Source organism: Schistocerca serialis, chromosome 4 (genome assembly GCF_023864345.2).
Source record: "Schistocerca serialis cubense isolate TAMUIC-IGC-003099 chromosome 4, iqSchSeri2.2, whole genome shotgun sequence".
NCBI lineage: Eukaryota > Metazoa > Arthropoda > Insecta > Orthoptera > Acrididae > Schistocerca > Schistocerca serialis.
In genome coordinates this window covers 330115599-330140092 of record NC_064641.1, presented here as the reverse complement: position 1 = coordinate 330140092, position 24494 = coordinate 330115599, and the positions used below count along the sequence as shown (strand labels likewise).

Sequence of the window (24494 nt, the reverse complement as noted above, 5' to 3'; positions counted from 1 at the left end):
AGAACAAGGGAGGAGGGTAGCACATAGGCAGAAGAGATAAAGTTTTTAAGAAGTGTCGAAGTCCAAACAAGAGAGCTTAGAATCAGACGTGAGGAAAAAGACTAAGGGACAGCTCAAGCTTCAGACAAGAGAAAAGACAGAACAACAAAGCTGAAGTGGTATAGACATATGATAAGAATAGAAGATGAGAAAGAGCCAAAAAGAGAAGTTCTTGAAAATGTCAACAAGAGACTTACGAGGAAGAACTAGAAAGAGATAGGCAGGACTGTGATGAAGTCTATAGAGACAAGAGGAGTAAAGCCAGAAGATATACTTAAAGAAGGAGAGGAGTGATGGAGACACATACAACAATGAAGGTTCTTGATTCACAAACTGACCCAGTAAGGTGGAAATGGCCAATGAAGAAGAGCAAGAATATTTATGGTACACAGCTGGTTTAGCAGTTTGGCTTCATTCAGAGCTGTTTTCAGGTACTATCAAGTACACATTCAATCACTAAATTAACTAAGTGATGAGGGAGAGAGTTGCTTCATAGGCAGTAGCAAATACCGAAAATAAAAATAGATGTTCATGGTCATTCAGAGGCAGTTGGCATATTGATATATAACATTATAAACATGGAGAAGAGGGGATCCTACAAAATCACAAAACTTCCCAAAACTTTTGATGCACACTTCATTTCTTGATTTGGAACAGACCTGTTTTGTGGTAACTGCAGCAATAGCTGGTAAAAGGAATTCAGGGAGACTTATCAAAATCTGAAGGAAGGAAAATTAGGGTTTAGAGTCCTATTAGCAACAAGACTGGAGAATAGCAATAGCACTGTAAATTTTGGTCTTCATATGAATTATTTTTACCTCTCTATTTATGTATGCAGACTATATTTGTTGATTTGTTGTTATGGTAATAAAATGTGATTGACCAAACACACTACAGGCACACTGTTGTACTCAGTATCTAATTCAAAACACTAATTCTAGTAGCAAAATCTGTGAGGAAAGCGATTTTCTGATACCATGGGATATACACTTCAGCCCCCTACCTAATGTTAGGCAGAGCAGTTGTGGCATCACAAAATGTCTGATACACAAATGCATGCTGTACAATATATTTTACAGAGAAAACAATTACTAAGGCCCATTGAGGATACTGTTGCTTGTAAAAATATACACATAAAAAAAAAAAAGAGAGAGAGAAACATGCATCATCACATACAAACAAAAGATTACAATTTCAGGAAATTTATTCAAGAGAAACAGTTTCACAAATTCAGTCATGTCAGTAACTTGTTGGTCCACCTCTGATCCTTATGCATGGTAGAACTGTTGGATGTCCTCATGTCAAACTTTGCCCAGCTGGTGTGTCAGATCTTCAAAATCCTGAGCTGGTTGGAGGGCCCTGTCCATAATGCGTAGAATGCTCTTGATTGGGGAAAGATCTGGCAACCTTGCTGGGCAAGCTAGGGCTTGGAAAGTATGACGACAAGTGGTAGAAACTATCGCCTTGTGTGGGTGGGCATTACCTTGCTGAATCGTAAGTCCAGTACGGCTTGCCATGGAGGGCAACAAAATGGAATATAAAATATTATTAACATGCCACTGTGCTATACAGTTGCTGCAGATGACACCACAGGATTCCTGCTAAGAAAAGAAATGGCATCCCAGACCACCACTCCTGGTTGTCAGGCCTTATGGCAGATGACAGTCAGGTTGATATCCCACCACCATCCGAGGCAGGCCTTTGACCTGGAATCTCATTTACTGAAGCAGAACTATCTTCCGTGATGAGTCCCACTTCGAAATGAGCCCCAATCACTCAGCATAGACGTGCCTTCAAACACCGTGCACAGTGGTGAGATGCCAACCTGACAGTCACCTGTCATATGGCCATAAAACCAAGAGTGATGGTTTCGGTTGACATTTCTTTTCATAGCAGGGCCTCTTTGGTTGTTATCTGTGGCACACTTACGGCACAGCAGACCGTTGTTAATATTCTTTTACATTTCAGCAAGATAATGCTCATCCACACACAGCAGGAGATTCTATTGCTTGTCTTTGTTCTGGCCAAACTCGACCTTGGCAAGCAAAGTTGCCAGACCTCTCCCCAATTGAGAACTTTTGGAGCATTATGGGCAGGCCCTTCCAACCAACTCAGGGTTCTGGTGATCTTATGCACCAATTGGACAGAATCCCTCAGCAGGACATGCAACATCTCTATCAATAAATGTCAAGCCGAATAATTGCTTGCTTAAGGACCAGAGGTGGACCAACACATTATTGCGAAGCTCTTTCTTTTGAATAAATCATCAGTTTTTTTAATGAAATTGTAATCATTTGCTGTTTGTACATCACATCTCTGGATTTCACTCCCATTTAGATAATTGCTTTGTGATGCATTTTCTTTGTCTTAGACTGTATAAAGTAGTGCTTCATCTGATTGACGATGTGACCATATTGCTACGGGAATTTCCTTTAAATATTTGTCTGACATTGTCGCACGATATGAGCACTGATGTCTCTGGTTGCCATCAAGTCTTTTCATTACCACCTGTTGCTCCATGCAGTCATTTTTGTTTACTGATTGCTATAGCATATTTGATGTTACAGACTGCATTATTTGAATATTGATGGCATCAGTGTCTCACCAAGAGCTATATGGCTTGGAAACAGAATTATCTCATCACATTTACCTCATACCTATGATGGTGAATTTCTTTGATGAACCACCACAATGTAACATTAAATACAATAAGGGGTGCTGACATTTCTGACACAGCTTGAAAACATCCTCCATTTCAAGACAGTACCTGAACAAAGAAAAATTTCCGGCTGTTTGTTGAATAAATGAGAGAGACAATATTTCTTGTTTTCCTTGCACTAGAAGTAACGATTCTCAAGAGAGTTACCTTTATAAGTGCTTTTCACAAAGTAAGGTGCAGGACAAGATAATGCTGAACTGAACATTGTCACGAACATGTCAGAGAACTCAAGAGTTTCTAAGTAAATGTTTCTTGAGATGCATGGACTGCAAAAAGCACAGAAAGAGTGAAAATTTTGGGAAGGCAGATAGCATAACATACTAGTTCATGATATGTAAATAAAATGGATTCTTGGAGAATGTGAGAAAGGTGGTAACTGATCAGCAAGAGTTTTTTCTTCAACATATCAATAAAATATAAAAATTTCAGAACATTACAGTCCATATTATGATACACAAAAAGGGTGTACCTTCACCAAATACATACTATGAGGAACATCAATGAGAATTATAAGAATAATTTCTGCACCTGAAAATCATAAAGCACAGATAATAGCTGAATATTACTGAAATAAGGAAAGTGTTGAGTTCTTATAACATTTAGGTAACTGGCTGAGGATGAAGATGATGCAGAAGAAGAAGAAGAATTTCCTCAGTCCTGTCCTGACTTATCCAGTGAGTTTAATGAGGAATTCAAACTATAATAGACTTTGTCATTTTAACATACACACAACATAGTTGATAGTGGAAAGAATTAAGAAGAGCAGAAAAAGTTCTAGAACTAAACACAAATACAAATGTATGTTTCTGGGAGAAGTGTAAAAGCAGACCAGAAAAGACAGTAAAATTGGTGGTGTTCCCCAACAATCATTAACGGCCAAGAGCTTACCAAATCCACCATGGATAAAATAAGACAGTACAATGCCTCGAGAAACATTTTTAGCCACTAGTTTTGACTTATATAAGACAAATAATGACACTTGTCACCTACTGATGGGAAAGCAAAAATTGATCTCTTGTTTATTTTTTGATTTATCTGTAAAAGTGCTGTCAGTTTCTAGTGATCTCAGACAAGTGTCCTATGTATGAAAGATCTCTGTCTCAATCACATATTTCTCTCCATTATTCCTTAATCTTAAATCACCAACAATTAAACAGTCCTTGTCCACACCTTACTGATCTTCCTTTGCATGCTTATCTATTTCCCATTTCTTTATGGCTCTCGTTTCTTTATCTGTACCTCTTTTTCATTTATCAGCACATTTTCTCTCTCTTCTATGTACCATCTTGACCAACCTCTTAGCCCTGTACATGTGTTTCACATCTTCCATTTTACTACATCAAGAACATATCCCTCTTTTGCTTCATTCTATCTCGTCACAGCCTCCATTAAACAGCAAATGCTTCCTCTTTGTTCCTGACGACCACTTTATATGACTACAGCTAAGCTCTTCTTGTGAACACGCACTCAGATATAGAGCCAATTATTTTTATATTTTGTATGATAAAATGTATCCACAAAGCAGCGAGCACTTAAGTGTCATGAACAGATGACACAAAATCTATACCAAACAAAGTTCATTTCCATTGCTGCCACAGACTTCAAGCATGATGGAAATAAAATTTATTAATTTATGGCAGCACAAGAATCAACTTTTGGACTTACATAATGTGTACTTACTTCTGGTTCTCCAAAACCAATAATGTCAAGCAATGATTCACTTCCCCCAGTTCGTGGATTGCGCAATGAAGCACTGAGACCAGATTTCAGTATAGCCTTCATGAGCTGTTCTGGGGCCCAGCAATAGGGGTCACTGGTATGACAACGGAGTTGGGCAGGGCTTAATGCATGCTTCTCCAGTGCCATTCCAGGGCTAACTTCACTCACAACCTAGCACAAAATAATTAATAATATGGCATAATATCATGCAAAGCTCCAGGCACATTTGTTAACACATATATTTTATGCTTACAAAGGTTTGCACTCTAAAATATCTGCAGGAAAATGAGCAAGAATCTTCAACACCAATGAAGTTTTATACTAGCAGATGTGAAAATTTTCAAATGCCTGATAGCTTCATTAAAGCCTTACAGTATGGCAGAAAGATGCAAGTTTACACCTCTGGTAAAAATTTTATTTGTCACTGTTATTTTACGTCTAGTGGAGAAGGGGTTGCATAGATTTGGCAAACTGCTGTCCAGCTGTTGTGAGCCGATGTAGACTATGCATGTGGAAAAGGAAGGGGTGTAGGAGGAGATGGACAGAGAGATGGGGAGGAGGAGATGTATGGACAGACAGACAGCGGGAGGATGAGGCGGACAGAGAGATGGGGAAGAATAGGTGGACAGAGACAGGGATAGGAACAGATGGACACAGAGAGGAAGTAGGAGGGGATGTGTGGAATACGCTTGCTGAACATGCACATGAGCGAAGCAGCGGGTAAAATGCTACAGAGAGAGAGAGAGAGAGAGAGAGAGAGAGAGAGAGAGAGAGAGAGAGTGGGCGGGCGCACGCGCTCATGTATATGTATATTGGGGATCTCCACCCAAACAACTGGATCGATGTAAACCAGATCTGGCACACAACCAGCAAACTTCACCAGTATCAGCACTGTGGGTTTTATAACCTCCTAGCTCCAATAGTAGGGGAGGTATGGGCAAGAATGTGCTTTTTCAGGCCCTGCCATTTAGGCTGCCCTGCATGACAGGTGTGTTGTGTGGGAATTGTAGTGGCCTGCCCTATCAACCTCCTCTGCAGGGCAACCTACAAGTCATGTGCAAGAAATGGTTTTCCAGCTCCCAGAGTATAAGCTGTACTGCACTACCAAAATGTTGCTTGAGAAGAATCACCCCGGACAGAGAGAGTGTGGAGGAGGAGTTGTATGTCAGGATGGTGTGAAGAAGACATAGAGAGTGGGTGGGAGAAATAGACACAGAGAGGGTTGAGGATGGGGTGGACATACGGAAAGACAGGATGGACAGAGAGAGGGGGAAGCAGAAGATGGGCATAAATAAAGAAGCAAGTTCGCGTGTCTAGGATTTCCTCCCAAACCACTGGATTGATTTCATCCAAATATGGCACACAAACAACAAACTTCACAGGATGGGCAGAGCGAGGAGTGAAGGAGGTAATGGACAGATATACTGGGGTGGAACAGATGGAGAAGGGATGAGATATATGAAAACAGAGAGTGGGAGAAGGAGGTGAACACAAATATGATGGAAGAGGAGTAGATGGGCAAAGAGGGGAGAGAAGAAGAGGTGGGGAGGGAAGAGCACGTGGGCAGAAATGGACAGAGAGAGGGAAAGGAGGAAATGGCCACAGAGAGTGGGAGGATAAGGGAGGTAGAGAGAAAGAAGGAGATGGGCAGAAAGGGGGTGAGGAGATGATGTGCAGACAGGGGGAGAAGAATTTGGTCAGAGAGAGGGAGAGAGAGGGGGAGGTGGAGATGGACCAAGAGAGGTGGAAGGATGAGTTGTGTGCAATATATCTGTCAAATGCCTACATGAGTGAAGCTGTGGGAAGGGGCTAGTCTATTTATATACAAAGCTAAATGTATGTATATATGTATGTTCATCCGTGATCTTCTCCCAAACCCCTTGATCGATTTCAACCAATTTTGGCACACAAAGAGCAAACCTTATGAATATCAGCAGTATGGGTTTTATAGCCTCCCAGCTCCAATTGGAGTGGAGATATGGGCAGAAAACCATTTTTCTGCCCCTGCCATACAGGCTGCCGTACACAACAGGCATGTAGTATGTGAATAATATCAGCATGCCTTCATGAACTCCTTTGCACAGCAGCCTATGTGTCAATGGCAATAAACTTTTTTCCAGCCCCTGACATGTAGGCTGACCTTCAAGACAAGTTTATCGTGCTGGGGTAGTATTGGCCTGTGTTATTGATCTGCTTGGTAGTGCAACCTACACATCAGAAGCTCTGATGTGTAGGTTGCCTTCCATGACAAATGTGTTGTGTGGTAGTAGTATCAGCTTGACGTATCAGCCTCCTTCACAGGGCAGCCTAAGCATCAGGGGTAAGAAACAGTTTTTCAGTCACTGACATGTAGGCTGTCCTGCACAATAGGCATGTTGTCTTGGAGCAGTATCAGCCTGCTTTATCATCAAGCTTCGGATGGTAGCCTGTATGTCAGGGGCAAAAAAGGTTTTCAAACTGATGACACGTAGCTGTCATAGATGACAAGCATTTGTGGTAGTAGTAATGGCCTGTTTTATTGACCTGAGCTACAAATGTGGATGGGCACGGCTGCGGAAGGTAGGGATGGATGGAGGAGGAGATGAACTGAGAGGGGGGGGGGGGGGGGGGCAAGAGAGAGAGGATAGGAGCTGGAGAAGATGGGTGTAGGGACAGGTGGCAGAAGGAGAGGGGACTAGTGGGAAGGATTTGTTGGACAGATAGAGGTGGAAGGATGAGGTGGACAGAGAGATGGGGGAGAAAGAGGTGGTCACAAAGAGGATGATGGAGGAGATATGTGGAATATATATGTCGAGCCACACATGTACAAAGCTGCACAGAAAATGCCAGTATATACAGCATACACAAAACAGAATGGTGTAGGGTCATATGTATGTATGTATGTATGTATGCATGCATGCAGGTAACTATGTCCAGGATATCCTCCAAAACATCTAGATTGATTTCACACAAATGTGACACATAAACAGCAAATTTCATGACTAAACTCCTAAATTTATAAACTCCTAGCTCCAATAGGAGCAAAGATACAGGTAAAAGCATGTTTTTTCAGCCCCTGCAAACGGGTGTGTTGGCCACCCTCAACCGTTTTTGTATAGTAGCCTATATGCCAGGGGAAAAACGAGCTTTTTAATCCCCTGCCCTGTACAGAAGGCGTGTTGTGGGATTAGTACTGGCCTGCTTTATCAAACTGCTTTGCAGGAGCTACATGTGGCAATGGGCATGGCTGGGTGAGGTAAAGATGTATAGAGGAGGAAATAGACAGAGAGCAAGGGCAGGAGTGGATGGATAGAGAAAGATTGGTGAAGAAGAGGATGGAGAGAGAGAGGGGGGGGGAAAAGGAGTGGAGAGACAGAGAGGAGGAGTAGGAAATGAGCAGAGAGAGAGAGAGAGAGAGAGAGAGAGAGAGAGAGAGAGAGAGAGAGGTCGGGGGGGGGGGGGGGGAGGGAGGAAGAGAGGAGGAGATGGACAGAGAGAGGGGGAGGGATATGAACAGAAGGGGGTAGGAGATGAACATAGAGAGAGAAGGGGCAGAGAAGGAGGTGGACAGAGACAGAGTGAAGTGGGGTAGTGTGTATAGAGGGGAGACGAGAAGGTGGAAAGACAGAGGGAGGAAGAGGAGGTGGACAGATGCAAGGGATAGCTGGCTGGAGAGAGTGGGGAGAGGAGGAGGAGGAGAAGGAGGCATTTGTGCACTGTGTGCGACTTACAGGTATGCTAGCAGACCCTGAGGAAAAGACAGTTAGTTAAATAAAGAACTGGAAGGCAGTAAATAAAATTCACAATGGTTCATTTCAACAAATATTAACACTGTTGAACAATGGGCTTTCACTTACTATAAGCTTCTCTGCACCATCTTAGTACTGACTATAGCCCAAAATTCACTAGTTGAGGTATGTAAGGTAAAGTACAAGTTGTGTCATTCAAAGCAACAGTGAGAGACTGCACTTGAGCTGTGAATCGACTAACCATCAGTCTATTAACGTAGCAGTGCGGCTTACAAATTGATGTAATTTAATTACCCAAATCAGACAGGGAGTGAGCAAGTGGACAGACAAGACAGGGGGCGGGCGAGCGGACGGGGGGGGGGGGCAGCGGACAGGGTGGCGGGCGGGTGGGCGAACAGACAGGGAGCGGGCATGCGGAGAGTGAGTGGGCAAGTGGATAGGGAGTTGGCGGAGTTCTAAGAGTGAGAAGAGTGCTAGAGAAGTGCCTTCAAATACGGTGACTAATGGAGGTGCAGACTAGGATGGCAAAAATGCAACAGGACCTAAATATTCCTCCAGAACACCTTATATTTGTCCCTGCATTTTCTAAACCTCTCATTGTTCCATCTCTGAAACTATCTTATGTCCCTCGCCATCTCCTTTTCCTGTCATTTTCCTCCTAACTGCTGTATGTACATGTACCACTCTATAGTCTTGTAACAGATATCCCTTTCAACATACATTTCATCACTGCTGTTGAACAACATCTTTCTATCTCTTTCCTTCCTCACATTTTTCAATTACCAAATATGTCCTCCTGCTCCCCCTTTTTGCTGTCTCACTAGTATCCCATCCTCTCCCTCTAACTTAATAATGCTAGTCTGTGTTACATGTACATCAGTATGTTCAAAATTTGATATACTTCAACACTTGACAGTTACCTGATCAATAACTGCCAGCAGCTCTTCTAGCAAACAGAAACAAGCCAGAGCTGACCCTGGAGGTCCCCGCACCTTCAGTTCAAGCCATTCATCTTGACCTAAGCTACTCTTGCTGTCACTATCATCATCTTCATCACTGTCGTCATCAATTTCCATCTCATCAATTAGGACTGCTTGAGACTCTACTGCTCCTGTGCATAGTTTTGAGCCATTCATCCACTGGTAGAGGTCTGTGTCTGGATCACTTAACTGCTGTGTGCAGCGCCTCAGTTGAACCTATAAATACAATGAAAAAACATGGCCTTTTTTTATACAACAGAATTAGGTAAGTTAACAGTGTTTTTACATGTGAATAACAGTTCTGGTGAATGCAGTTGAAGTGCACAGAACATTTTTAGTACAAAAATGTGCCATCTGAATCAGATGCAGTGTTATATCATGAATCACTGTAGAAGATTCTTAAATTGAAAGCATAGTAAAATCTACCACCATACAGTATCTGCCATTGACAAAATTCTGTTGTTCAAAAGGAACAGTGCATCAATTTAATGAGCACATGAATATGTGGCAAACAAGTTCTATTCAATTCTGAAACCCATGTGGTTGTGCTTAAGTGTACATTTTCAATAGGTTTTAGATTGAATGCAATCAGTTTTGATGTGCACATCTTCAAAGGCAAGCTGAAGCTTTTCTCCCCATGAATTACTTCTCTTTCCCACCAAGAATATGTAATATTGACTTAAATGTGATTTTTGTAGCCTTACTAAAGTAAATGGAACTTAAGAAATTCTGCCACAATAGTACAATTAGGACTGCTACTAACTGAATCATCCTGATTTGGATCTCCAATGGCTTTCCCTATTATTTCAGGAAAATACCTTTATCATTCCTGGATTTCTCAAATTAATTCAGACAAATACCATGATCATTCCTAGCAACATGGCTTGGTCATTATACTTTCCGTTTCATACCCCTTATTAGAAATAAAAACTTATACAAAATCATTATCATCACCATTAATATTATTCAATCCATTTAATTCTTGGTTCACGTAATGCAGAGAAACTTTGCATATTTGTCTTTGAATGACACGACACTGTGGATCAATGGCACAAAGAATAAAATAAATGTACCCGTCAATATTTCTGCTTTAAAGAATACTGGAGAGGGGGAGGGAGGGGGGAGGGGAGGGAGGGGGAACGGTGGAAGAAGGGACAGGCAAAGAGAGGAATTCAGGTGTTGGTAGTGTAGATGTAAGACACAATGAAGATAATTTGAATAGAAACCACTAAACAATACATCAGATGTGATCCACAAACACGCAAATCCTGTGACTTCCTGTCAATAGTTTTTGATATACTTTTAACAGTTATTAACAGAAAAATACTACATATAAACTATTTCCACTTTCACTGACTTGTAAGGGCTGGACAATTTTAGGAAGATATAGGTAGAGTTGAGCAATTTAGCTCTATTCTAAATTTGTTGACTATGGGAATTTAGTTAGTTTGTTTGTCTCATGTTCCATGGATTATTTGCACAATAAACCGTATTATTTTGTACATATGCATACACGCTGATCTATTACATTTTTTTAGACATACAGATGCGAGTCAGCAATTCCTGCCCACCACCTTTTACACATTACAACAATAAAAATTCTTCTATGGAATACACGGAGTTGTTTTGAAGAAACCTTTTTAATTTATTTTCAGTTTTACTTTACTCTCATTACACAATTCATATCACTGGGCAAGTGATCAAAAATTTTGTTTGCAGCATGTAAGTGTTTGGTCCACTTCCACTACTAACGACAATGTAAGTAATGTTTTATAAATTGTAAATGGCATTCAGTGCTAACAAACAGTTAAGTCTACATCATTTACTTTTGTACACAATACTTCTACACAACAGCTGACCACAGCATGCCAAACTCCACGTGTGTCTGGTGTGCAGGCCACATCTTGGACTATCTCAGCTTCGCTCATAATTTCCCAGAAGTCACATTTCATTTAGTACTGTGGTGTGGCATTTTTCGATTGGCACAACTCTCTTTACTTCAGCAGAATTGTGGAGTCAGTGCCGTTTACCCTTCACTATTTGTTTGTAGCATGAAGGATGTTCACAGGTTCAGTGGATGTTTGCACAAAAGGAGGCAGTTTAGCACTCTGTTGCCATGAACATTTAAAAATGAATCGGAATAACAGAAGAAAGGATTAGAATTATCAATATCTATTATGCAATCACATAGGTGGTGGGTATTGCAAATTTGTTATGAAGCGATATTAAAAGACCACACAGAAAGAATTTAAAGATTTAGACTATGAAAGAGCAAAAAATTACAACAATCGACAGATGGGATTATGGTTCATTATGTCAAGAAGCACTTTATGCTAAATTTGCAGCTTGCAGTAAGTGAGGAAAATGGTGGTATGAACAGCAAAACTTATGAAGTCACACACATTATTCCATCGTCAGTTGCGACGGTCTTCAGTGGAATTAAACAAAGAGTATGGAGAGTTTATATATTACTGTGAAGTATGTTGGTTGAGTAAAAGTGCAATCCACAATGATTTTTCAATTTAAAACTTACTATTGTTGAATGTATGAAGGAAAAAGGAGAGAAAGAATGAAAATTAAAACATCCAGAATGGACTGCCAAACTCGCATTTTAAGTGGACTTCAATGCACAGTGTGCATAGTAAGACACTACGTTTGAAAAGAAAATAGTGTTATGAGAGAGAGCGCCTTCTGATAAACACAGTCCAGTTCCCTAAGATCACTGCCTTTAAAGAAAACGTGAGGTTTGAAGAATTCATTGTGGCCTTGAAAGAATTATAAAGCACAGTCTCCTCAACGTTTTAACAACACTGTCAGTCTTACACGTTTTCAATACGATTTGCCATTTCAGTTGGAAGCACCTCTATGCATGTGTGGATGTAATTGACTGACCTGCAACGTAATTATCCATTTTAACAACAAACCCTTTTTGTATTAAAACTGTCCAGGATGCATGAAAATCTATGAAATTTTCTGTGTATGTCTATATGCCAACAATATGTACTAGATGTCTGCAGCATGCCAAAAATAATTAAATAATAATGAAAATCTCCTTCTCATCCCGTCTGGTAAGTTGTCACTGGCCCGGGGTTCTGGGTGGTTGGTTGGTTGGTTTTGGGGAAGGAGACCAGACAGCGTGGTCATCGGTCTCATCGGATTAGAGAAGGATAGGGAAGGAAGTCGGCCGTGCCCTTTCAGAGGAACCATCCCGGCATTTGCCTGGAGTGATTTAGGGAAATCACGGAAAACCTAAATCAGGATGGCCGGACGCGGGATTGAACCGTCGTCCTCCCGAATGCGAGTCCAGTGTCGAACCACTGCGCCACCTCGCTCGGTCTTCTGGGTGGCTTTTCTGAACTGTACTCATTTCCCTAAAACTCTCTAGTCCTTTTCCTTTACCTCTCTTCCTTTTGCTTCAACTCTTCAAACAGAAAAGCAAAATAAGCAATGACCTACAATGGGCTTGCAGTAGTCTTTGATTTCAAATTTGGCAAGAGCCAAAGAAAATTTTTTTCTGCAAAAATTTTTCTCATTTCTGTTAAGTCACAACCCTGCAATTAAGGGAAAAACTGAAATGGGTGGCCAGCAAATTTCTGTCACTGGAATTAACTGCTCGCAGTGGGGCTTCAGCTGCCAGAGACTGCAATCGTGTGTGTGAGTTGCGTTTGCGTGAGCGTCCATGCGTGTGTGCACGTCGGTGCTTGTGTGATTGTGTGCATGTGCATGTCGTCTATTTTTGACACTGGCTTCAATGGCTGAAAGCTTATTTGTAACAGACTTTTTGTTGTGCCTACCTATGAGTCAGCATCTCCACTATATGGTTAGTAACAACTTTCTTTTCATAAAATTGTTACTGAAAGTAAGATACATGACCAAAAGTGGTCAAACATCAGAGAAAATAAACTGAATAAAGCTCTGTATGAAGAAATATGTTACATTTTTGAGATATGAAGAATGGAATAAGGCTGACAACTGCAACAGGAAAGGAGGAAGGGGGAAGTGTATGATTGTAGACTGAACAGAGATGCTCATGCTCATGGAGGGGGGGGGGGGGGGGGGGGCTTAGGCAACCAGCCATTCAAATGTAGGTTGACAACCACTATAAGAAATATTTTATATATTGTTAACTTTACAGTCATTATACAATAATGAGAAAGTTACTGACAATGCAACACAAAGTTACTTCAATATAACATTAAAATTATTGAAACTAATTAGGATGTAACTAACCTGGAAACGGGGAAACAGACAGCGTAGCAGACATGATGAAGGAGCAGGTGCACGAAGGCGTAAGCCTCCATAGCAAGTGGCATGGTAGCGAGCATCCCACAAACCATCTAAAGTCTCAACAAAATTGAAACATGGAAATTCAAATTCTGGTTCTGGTTCTATGTAAGTGGCACAGCTGGACTTCACAGTAGGATCTTCACATTCACTTCCACTACAATCACAATCTTCAAATTCACCAGCAATGTCTTCATCTTCGTAACACCGAGCGCAAAGCCCTAGGGCCTCCAGTACTGGCAGTACATCTGACGCCGGTAGCTAGGAACAGAATTAATTCTGTTCAGAAAGCACACTTGTAGCTGAAGATATAAACGTAAGTTGACCCAAAAGATAACCTAGATATAACAGCTTACTACTAAAAACTGTGTGATAACAGGAAATTGTGGATACAGTTTTCAATGCTAATTTACAGAAATTGCATTATTGTACTACCTATGTGCAGTAGTCACCAATAACTCAAATATACATGGATAATAATGTATACATCAATGCAGTACAAGGAGTTAGCTATGAATAAATTCCTTAGTTGCTTCTTAAACTGTGCATTATTGATAGCTAAACGCTTTTAAGGTTTACATGAAAATTTGTGTTCAATATTAATAAGACATCTTTCTGGACCATAGTGACTGATTTCAAATCTTTCCCCTTCTCAAAGAAATTTAAAAACAAATGATCAGAGGCTAGAAAATAGGGATTTTCATCATTCCAGATGGTTTGCACAAAACTATTCATGGAACATTCAAAATGATAATGCACACATTGTATTTCATGGGAAATTTGGTATGCCCCACACCCTGTTATTTCTCTGTAACACAACTGGTGTATGTGAGACAGAAAATGAAAAGGGATATCTTGTCGGAGATGTAAAATATCTACCGTATTTACTCGAATCTAAGCTGCACTCGAATCTAAGCCGCACCTGAAAAATGAGACTTGAAATCAAGAAAAAAAAAATTTCCCGAATCTAAGCCGCACCTGAAATTTGAGACTTGAAATTCAAGGGGAGAGAAAAGTTTTAGGCCGCACCTCCAAATCAAAACAAAGTTGGTCCATTGTAGTATGAGACACAATTTAGGTCGAATGAATGACAATACAGCTACAGTAGTTTGGTTCGAGTCGTAAGCTTAGCAGTTAAGCTTTAATCAGGTAGCCATTGCTATGCACCAGGTGCTCCAGCCGTATTTATATGGGTACCTTTCCTTTTTCACGTGCTTCGTCTGGTTTGAATCGATTGCTTATTTTTCTTTGATCTGGTAAGTGCCGTTCTCTTTGTTACAGATGTTTACGTCACTCTAAGCCAAAAATGCGTTACTGTACTGTGTCATACATTGATTGCCGCATTCTGATAACGAGTGTTTACGGCCTGTCTTGCTTTTGTGCACGCTACCGCCACTAACAATTAAAAAAAAGAAAGGAATCATCTCATTAACGAAACAATGGCAAAAGACTGCTATTTGTTGTTACTTACATTGCTGCTTTCTTTGATAATGATCAACAAGAATCAAATAATAGACTGCATATGATAGAAAACGAGAGTTAAGCGAAAATTTTTCTCCGTTTGAAAATCTTTGCAGACGCCTCTTTAGTACATTTCATTCTGCACAGAAATTAGAGTCATCGTAGATTTAAAAATCTAGTCAATTGCCGTGCTTCATTTCTGACTGTATCACTATTAGGCATAAGAATAATACGAATATAAACATGACATGATATGTATATTCTTCCGCATTTGCTGTTGTCTCACTCTAGTTTCGTAGTTTATTTAGGCAGATAGGATTTAAATGAAATAGCAGCAAACACGAAAGAATGCATGGCAACATGTTTATATTCATATTTTTCTTATGGGTGAGAGAATACTGCATGTGATTCACAATTTATAAAAGTTCCTGTTAGCAAGCATCTCTTCTCACAGGTAGGAAAAAATTCAGAACGTAGAATTGGCCATACTGACAAACGTCCCGAACAGTCTTGTCAGTCGGATTTTCGTAGTACATTGAAATGCTGCCACATTCGATGATGAACAATACGGAATTTGTATTTACTTCGTTGGATAATGTATGAAAAAGCAGCGGTCGAAACTCGGAGCGGAGAAAAAAGCTCGTCTTCCACCTTTTTTTTAAATTTATTTACTGACGCAGAGGTTTTGGCGCCAGTGTTTATCTTTGTGCCTGCAAAGCATGCCTGTGTAGTGGTACATATATTCGACGGCAGGAGTTAGTTGTGGCGGCACCTACCAACATTTTTCAGAACTTCCGCTCACTTTGCACTCGATTCTAAGCCGCAGGCGGTTTTTTGGATTACAAAAACCGGAAAAAAAGTGCGGCTTAGATTCGAGTAAATACGGTACTTTCTTTATATTTCTTTTTATTTTTTTGTGGTAGTTTACTTCATTCTGTGCATGCTTGTATCAATTTAAATTTTTTTTTAATCCAACAGGACTCAATGATATTATTAAAAGCAATCAATGTCAGTCTTCTGAAAAAGAATGTCTTGTCATTATCAGCAAATGGTCTGACAAGAGGCCCCTTCTCTAAATCTCACAAATGTCTATGCAATATTTCACAAAATAGTACCTTCTAAATTTTATACGCATTTTAAGTAGCTCGGAATAGCTTAGCATAAAAGAAGAACATTTTGCAATGACAAACAGGAGAAGTGCTTCCTTTTATATGAGAGTTATAAATAGATATTACCAATTTACAGTTTGCAGTCCTGAAATGCCAGCTGACAGCTAATGCTACTGTAGCAACAAAAATCTACACCTACAACATATGTTAACTCTGCTGCTGCTGCCAGAAATGAAATGGGTTGTGCTCAGAAGCAGATCAGAGCAGAAAGGAGTTAATGTTGAAACAATTTCATGGAACTCATGAAATTATAGTTGGTGAGCAGCCCTCACAAGTGTGGGAGGCAAGCTGTGGGCCCTCTGAAGACAAGGTGATGGATTAACTTTGGAGAAGTGATCCTCAGTAAACAAGAAAGTTGTTCTGCCAGTATGAAAAGCTCTGAAAGAGTTTGCAAGTGTGTGCTTCTGCAGGGGCATTAAATTCTGCTTAGTCTTCCTGTTTTTTAGGCATCCGTCAAAGTTAAATGAATATGGAGGTTGAGAAGGTACCACCTATGAGGGTGTGGAGTCATTAGCTACCTGAAGGTGGTATTTAATCAACCAGGTAGATTTTATGAGGTCCAATTGAAAGCAATAAATGTCATTTGTTGCCATGGAAACTCGAAGTTTGGTTTTCTGGTGTATCTTTCGCTCCCTTTTACTTTGAACTTCACCCAGTTTTGTTTTTTAGGAGGCTATAGGTGGAAGTCATTTGAAATCAGACGGATGCAGTGTACTGACCAGTTGAGGTGTACATTTGCCAATCTGTTGGTCAGATCTGAGAGTCTTTCTGAAAGATTGCTACTGGGAATTTATTAAAGATATAGGGGTAGTGACAATTTTAATCATGTCTCGTAGGTCAAAGTGAAGCTGCTGACTTTTATTTACACTGTGTGAATAGTGCAGCAGTGCAGATAAACATTCAGGTCTGCCGACAAATGTTTTGGAATAAATTTGCAGAGTTAATTGTCACATCATTTGTCTCACATGCTGAATTTCACTGAAAGATTGTGTGAATGTCTCAAGTGGGATTTCGCACAATCCCATGGGACCTCCAAGGATGAAGCAACAGGAACATTTTGAATGGACAGTTTTAATTATACAAAGAAAGTACTACTTGCAAACGTTCTTTCCTCACATGTAGAAATTCTCACTTTCTTAGTAATCTTCCTGACACTGGGATCCACATGTGCAACATCTGTATATTACCTTAAAATCATTTCCACAGAAAATATGGAAAGAATGCACAAAACAATAACTGAAAGTTTATGTAGAGCAGAACTGTTGTATGACTACATGGTAGTTCTTGTGGGGTAACCAATAGCACAAAACCCACTATGGAAGCAATCAAAGAAAATAATGGTTACCTGATAATTTCTGACAGGCATCACATACTAAAGTCCTCACATTGTAGGTTTAAAAATATACAACATAAATCTCCATTCACCCCCTCCCCCCAAGAACCATGGACCTTGCTGTTGGTGGGGAGGCTTGCGTGCCTCAGCGATACAGATAGCCATACCGTAGGTGCAACCACAACGGAGGGGTATCTGTTGAGAGGCCAGACAAACGTGTGGTTCCTGAAGAGGGGCAGCAGCCTTTTCAGTAGTTGCAGGGGCAACAGTATGGATGCTTGACTGATCTGGCCTTGTAACACTAAGCAAAACGGCCTTGCTGTCCTGGTACTGCGAATGGCTGAAAGCAAGGGGAAACTACAGCCGTAATTTTTCCCGAGGGCATGCAGCTTTACTGTATGGTTAAATGATGATAGCGTCCTCTTGGGTAAAATATTCTGGAGGTAAAATAGTCCCCCATTAGGATCTCCGGGTGGGGACTACTCAGGAGGATGTCATTATCAGGAGAAAGAAAACTGGCGTTCTATGGATCGGAGGGTGGAATGTCAGATCCCTTAATCAAGCAGGTAGGTTAGAAAATTTAAAAAGGGAAATGGATAGGTTGAAGTTAGATATAGTAGGAATTAGTGAAGTTTGGTGGCAGGAGGAACAAGACTTTTGGTCAGGCAAATACAGGGTTATAAATACAAAATCAAATAGGGGTAATGCAGCAGTCGGTTTAATAACGAATAAAAAAATAGGAGTGCGGGTAAGCTACCACAAATAGCATAGTGAACGCCTTATTGTGGCCAACATAGACACAAAGCGCACACCTACTACAGTAGTACAAGTTTATATGTCAACTAGCTCTGCAGATGATGAAGAAATTGAAGAAATGTATGAGGAAATAAAAGAAATTATTCAGATAGTGAAGGGAGACGAAAATTTAACAGTCATGGGTGACTGGAATTCGGTAGAAGGAAAAGGGAGAGAAGGAAATGTAGTAGGTGAATATGGATTGGGGCTAAGAGATGAAAGAGGAAGCCGCCTGGTAGAATTTTACACAGAGCATAATTTAATCATAGCTAACACTTGGTTCAAGAATCATAAAAGAAGGTTGTATACATGGAAGAAGCCTGGAGATACTGACAGGTTTCAGACAGATTATATACGGTAAGACAGAGATTTAGGAACCAGGTTTTAAATTGTAAGACATTTCCAGGGGCAGATGTGGACTCTGGCCACAATCTATTGGTTATGAACCGTACATTAAAACTGAAGAAACTGCAAAAAGGTGGGAATTTAAGGAGAACAATTGACAGGAATGGGGGAAAGAAATACAGTAGAAGAAGAATGGGTAGCTTTGAGAGATGAAGTAGTGAAGGCAGCAGAGGATCATGTAGGTAAAAAGACGAGGATTAGTAGAAATCCTTGGGTAACAGAAGAAATACTGATTTAATTGATGAAAGGAGAAAATATGCAGTAAATGAAGCAGGCAAAAAGGAATACAAACATCTGAAAAATGAGATCGACAGGAAGTGAAAAATGGCTACGCAGGGATGGCTAGAGGACATATGTAAGGATGTAGAGGCTTATCTCACTAGGGGTAAGAGGGATACTGCCTACAGGAAAATTAAAGAGACCTTTGGAGAAAAGAGAACCACTTGTATGAACATCAAGAGCTCAGATGGAAACCCAGTTCTCAGCAAGGAGGGAAATCAGAAAGGTGAAAGGAGTATATAGAGGGTCTATACAAGGGCGATGCACTTGAGGACAATATTATGGAAATGGAAGAGGATGTAGATGAATATGAAATGGGAGATATGATACTGCGTGAAGAGTTTGACAGAGCACTGAAAGACCTGAGTCGAAACAAGGGCCTGGGAGTAGACAACATTCCATTAGAACTACTGACGGCCTTGGGAGAGCCAGTCCTGACAAAACTCTACCATCTGGTCAGCAAGATGTATGAGACAAGTGAAATACCCTCAGACTTCAAGAAGAAAATAATAATTCCAATCCCAAAGAAAGCAGGTGCTCACAGATGTGAAAATTACCGAACTATCAGTTTAATAAGTCACAGCTGCAAAATACTAACGCGAATTATTTACAGACGAATGGAAAAACTGGTAGAAGCCGACCTTGGGGAAGATCAGTTTGGATTCCGTAGAAATATTGGAACACGTGAGGCAATACTGAACCTACAACTTATCTTAGAAGATAGATTAAGGAAAGGCAAACCTACTTTTCTAGCATTTGTAGACTTAGAGAAAGCTTTTGACAATGTTGACTGGAATACTCTCTTTCAAAATTCTGAAGGTGGCAGGGGTAAAATACAGGGAGCGAAAGGCTATTTACAATTTGTACAGAAACCAGATGGCAGTTATAAGAGTTGAGGGACATGAAAGGGAAGCAGGGGTTGGGAAGGGAGTGAGACAGGGTTGTAGTCTCTCCCCGATGTTATTCAATCTGTGAGCAAGCAGTGAAGGAACAAAATTTCATGCGGAAGAAATAAAAACTTTGAGGTTCGCCGATGACATTGTAATTCTGTCAGAGACGGCAAAGGACTTAGAAGAGCAGTTGAACGGAATGGATAGCGTCTTGAAAGGAGGATATAAGATGAACATCAACAAAAGCAAAATGAGGATAATGGAATGTAGTCGAATTAAGTCGGATGATGCTGAGGGTATTAGATTAGGAAATGAGACACTTAAAGTAGTAAAGGAGTTTTGCTATTTGGGGAGCAAAATAACTGATGATGGTCGAAGTAGAGAGGATATAAAATGTAGACTGGCAATGGCAAGGAAAGCGTTTCTGAAGAAGAGAAATTTGTTAACATCGAGTATAGATTTAAGTGTCAGGAAGTCATTTCTGAAAGTATTTGTATGGAGTGTAGCCATGTATGGAAGTGAAACATGGATGATAACTAGTTTGGACAAGAAGAGAATAGAAGCTTTCGAAACATGCTGCTACAGAAGAATGCTGAAGATTAGTTGGGTAGATCATATAACTAATGAGGAGGTATTGAATATGATTGGGGAGAAGAGAAGTTTGTGGCACAACTTGACTAGAAGAAGGGATCGGTTGGTAGGACACGTTCTGAGGCCTCATGGGATCACCAATTTAGTATTGGAGGGCAGCTTGGAGGGTAAAAATCGTAGAGGGATGCCAAGAGATGAATACACTAAACAGATACAAAAGGATGTAGGTTGCAGTAGGTACTGGGACATGAATAAGCTTGCACAGGATAGAGTAGCATGGAGAGCTGCATGAAACCAGTCTCAGGACTGAAGATCACAACAACAACAGCAACACATCTCCATTTATCACTGAAGTGAAAATGTATATGATGTGTGAACAATGAAGTTGCACTAATAATAATGAATAATTAACATATTTGTAAATTTTATAGAATTGTAAATATAGGGGTGGTACTAATTACACATGACAATTGCCTAACATTTAATCTGAAACAACCGGCATATTATCAAACTTGTGCTGTGTCACAGCCTTCCACAATTTAAACATGTGAGCAGAAGCTGATCTTATTACATAATGTTACTTCCTTAATGCACCCTTTACAAAAACAATTACAATCACTGTGTTTATTTGAGCATATAAAGTGCTGATCTCAATGGAGCCTACCTCTTATTAGCCAAAATCAACAACCCGTGATGAAGCAAGGTGGGTAATATTTTCTTCCCCTCTAGTTTTGCCCTCTGCCTCCTTAAAATTCATTTTTTTCATGTCTGCCTAATTACCATTAACATACATGTGTATAATCTGCATTTTCATAAAAGAAAAAGGTTGGCCCCCAGTTTTAAAGAATATAACACCAGATCTAATTTTGTGCTTACTTTTATGTACGTAATTGATTTTCTAATTTATTTTGACTATTCCTTGTTAGTATCTTTTGTTATAGTGTGAAATCGGTAATTGTTTCATAACTTAAATTCTGTTGTTGACTTATAAACAAATATAAATATGGTACTAATTGTAAACATTTGGAGGAACAACTAATAGTATTCTTAAAGGATCTATTTGGCTCTGTTCGAAAATATGATAGCAAAGCCAGCTCAAAATTCTGAAGTAATTTCCAGTTTCGTCAAAAGTATTGTTCGCATAACTATATTTGTTAATTTCATAATTTAAACAAATAACGGCTTAACCCTTGTAGTAGAAGAAACTGTTAAAAAGAACCAATTTTTCGATTTATGCAGTTAATTGAAGGAGTTAAGTTTTAATTGTAATTTCTGTAAATTAAACATTGAACAATGTGTAATTTCAGTGCCTATTATTGTGATTATATATACGGGCACAATGTTTGGTCCTGAGACAGTCAGTCCACGGTCGAGTTTCAGACAAGAAACCTGTGTTGGTCAGAACAGCAGCAATGCATCAACTTAACTGTGAAATAAGTGTAACACAATTAAGTCGTGTTAAAACAATGACAGTGTCTGTTCAATTTATTTGAAAAACTGTGAAATCTGTGGTTAGCCTTTTACTGCTCATAGGTGTTCAACAGTAAACTATTGTAGCAGTATGTGGATGTTTGCCTGCAACCTATTAATGAGGCTTATCGAAAGTTGAACAATAGCGCGCTGGTCATATAACTGTGAATTATTGGGGGGTGGGGAGAGGGGGTGCGAACAGTGAAAGTAAAGGACTGTGAAATGCAAATGTGCACCTGTTGGCTACATCCTTTAAAGTAGTCAGTGTTGAATTTCCATCCCCCCCCCTTCCCATTTTTCAGTAAGTATAGCAACACAGTACGTCGACATTGAGGACAATCAATGATGAAATAAAGCAGGAGAACATCACAAACCTAAGTACAAAAGTTACATCTTACCTGTGGTACAGCTGCTTGGAAGTCATGAGAGGAATAGCACCCTGTTGTACGAGCTTTCACGAGGAAGTCTGGTGAAAGTAACTGGCCTATTAACTGACCCAGCCAGCGAGGGCTCAAAACCACCAATTCGTCTTGAGCAGGAGTACGGAGCTGGACTATCTGCAAGAAATGAAACTGGTTTTCTTTGTATTCTCTCTCTCTCTCTCTCTCTCTCTCTCTCTCTCTCTCTCTCTCTCTCACTCTCACTCTCAGCCTTTATCTCAATCTCTCTCTTCATTTTCATAAATTTTCTTTAAATTTTATGGTCTCTCTCCCCGCTATCCTTTTCCCTCCAGAGTCCATGCATGCTTCATGCAACTTCTCCTATCCTCCACCACCAAAGTGAGCTATTTGTCAAAAATCACTGTTTCCATTTCCACATCTGTCATAAAATTTCGAATCTCCAAACCTCAGAAACTAGTGCTCACTTGAACTCTTTTTTTCTCATCAGTCATTTGTGACTCACATATTTAGAATATAAAGTTTTGAAAAAAGAAATTAGCATTTACAATTACACCCTCCAGTTACAACTTTAGAGCAAAACATAATATGTCTATGATTACACAAAGAAGGCAGCAACTATAGCTGCAAAGCTCGATGAAACGTATAGACTGAAATAAGGTTTTTTTTTTTTTTAATGTTTATGTTTAATTGCGTGTTAAACACAGAACTGGAAATTTTGACAAAAACTGAGAAAAAGTGAACCTAGCTAAGCAACTGTTTGAATATTTTCCTTAAAAACATCAAGGAAACAGTGCCACAGCTATTTTAATCCTTTTGCAGGAGAGATTTTTGTAGCAACTCACTGAAGTTAATTTTCTTGGTATCATATTAGAATTGTGGACTTAACATTTCCAGTGCCTCTCTCTTGTGTGCTGCGATCAGTGTTCTGCTGTCAGATACAGGCTGCACAGCTCACAATGATTCTTACAACTGATGAACGAGCTTTTGTAGTTGGGGACTTTTTTGGATAAGCCAATAGAAACAGCAGTCTATCAGCTCTCTCAGAATCTCCCAATATATCTCCTGCTCAGCCCACAGCAAACCTTTAATATTTCTATTAAATATACTTTTATAAATAAGTTATTTTATCATGAACCTTTCAATATTATCTTTTGTATTATATGGTAGACCATTGCAATTTAAGGAATGTTAGTTGTACCACATGCTCAGGAGGGAATGGTGGGGGGATTATTGGTGTACAGTCATGGACAGAATTCAAGAGACCCCTCACCTTTTTGCTACATTGCACTGAACACAGGCAACGAGCTGTGGGAAAGGAGGAAGTGACCCAGATGTTTTCCTAATAGCAGTCTTGCAGCAGAGCTCTGATTATGAGTTTTCAAATTGGTGACATAATTTGTATTATTGGGGTTCTGACAATTAGTTACAGCAGTATAATTTAATTATGCTTTTTCACTTCTTTATTTCATAGAAAAAATAACATACTTCACAATAAAGTATGAATGGATTCTACTGACCATAAAAAGCTACCATTAACTGGAGACAATTGTTCATTCTTCTTGCAAAGAAGAAGCACTCAGTGTTATTGTATAAAAGTTGCTCTAAATGTAGACACCAATATTAAGCAGGAAATTTGCATCATGGACTATGGACAGGTACAGATTTAATGCACTAAATAGTACTGAGAGATCGTTGTGGGAGTGTGACATGTATTTAGCATTGTACAATGGTCTATATTTGTGCTGATATTCCTTGCAGATAGTTGTTGGAGCATGAAATGGGCAATTACATTCCAGTTCACAGTTGCCCTTACTAACTGCAGACAAAGGTAGTCAGCCACAAAGGGACTCTAGCTTTGGATGGGAGATAGTGAACATGAACATCATATGGGCTGTGGAAGGTTAAAAACATAAATATGGAGAAATTATAATTGCAGGTAGTTATGTAGTAACAGATAAGGCATTAAGCCAAACACAGTGTACTCATGATGAATAACAATGGAGCTGCTAGAAACACACAGATCATGACATGGATGAGAAGCATTGAAAATCCAAGATTTGATACATAAAGTTAGTATGTGAATTGAAAAAAGTAAACTATTGCATTATCAGTAACTGGCACTTAGTTGCCCATCCAAGACAGTATGCAAGGGTTTCTTCTTCACTTGGTAGCAGATCTCAAGCCTTAGCATCTTTCTCCCTTCTTCCTTCACTCCTGTGTAGGAGTTGTAG

The 24494-nt window shown here is 39.8% G+C and overlaps 1 protein-coding gene across 1 annotated transcript in view; it reads right to left on the bottom strand.

The window, feature by feature from the left end:
* LOC126474959 (death-associated protein kinase dapk-1-like) overlaps window positions 1-24494 on the bottom strand; it is a 314370-nt gene that overhangs the window by 36547 nt on the left and 253329 nt on the right. The window contains exons 19-22 of the mRNA XM_050102484.1: window positions 22261-22419; window positions 13416-13730; window positions 9126-9401; window positions 4439-4648 (exon numbers count right to left, since the gene is read on the bottom strand). Coding sequence (XP_049958441.1) covers window positions 4439-4648; window positions 9126-9401; window positions 13416-13730; window positions 22261-22419 — 960 coding nt within the window. The remainder of the gene's footprint in view (window positions 1-4438; window positions 4649-9125; window positions 9402-13415; window positions 13731-22260; window positions 22420-24494) is intronic.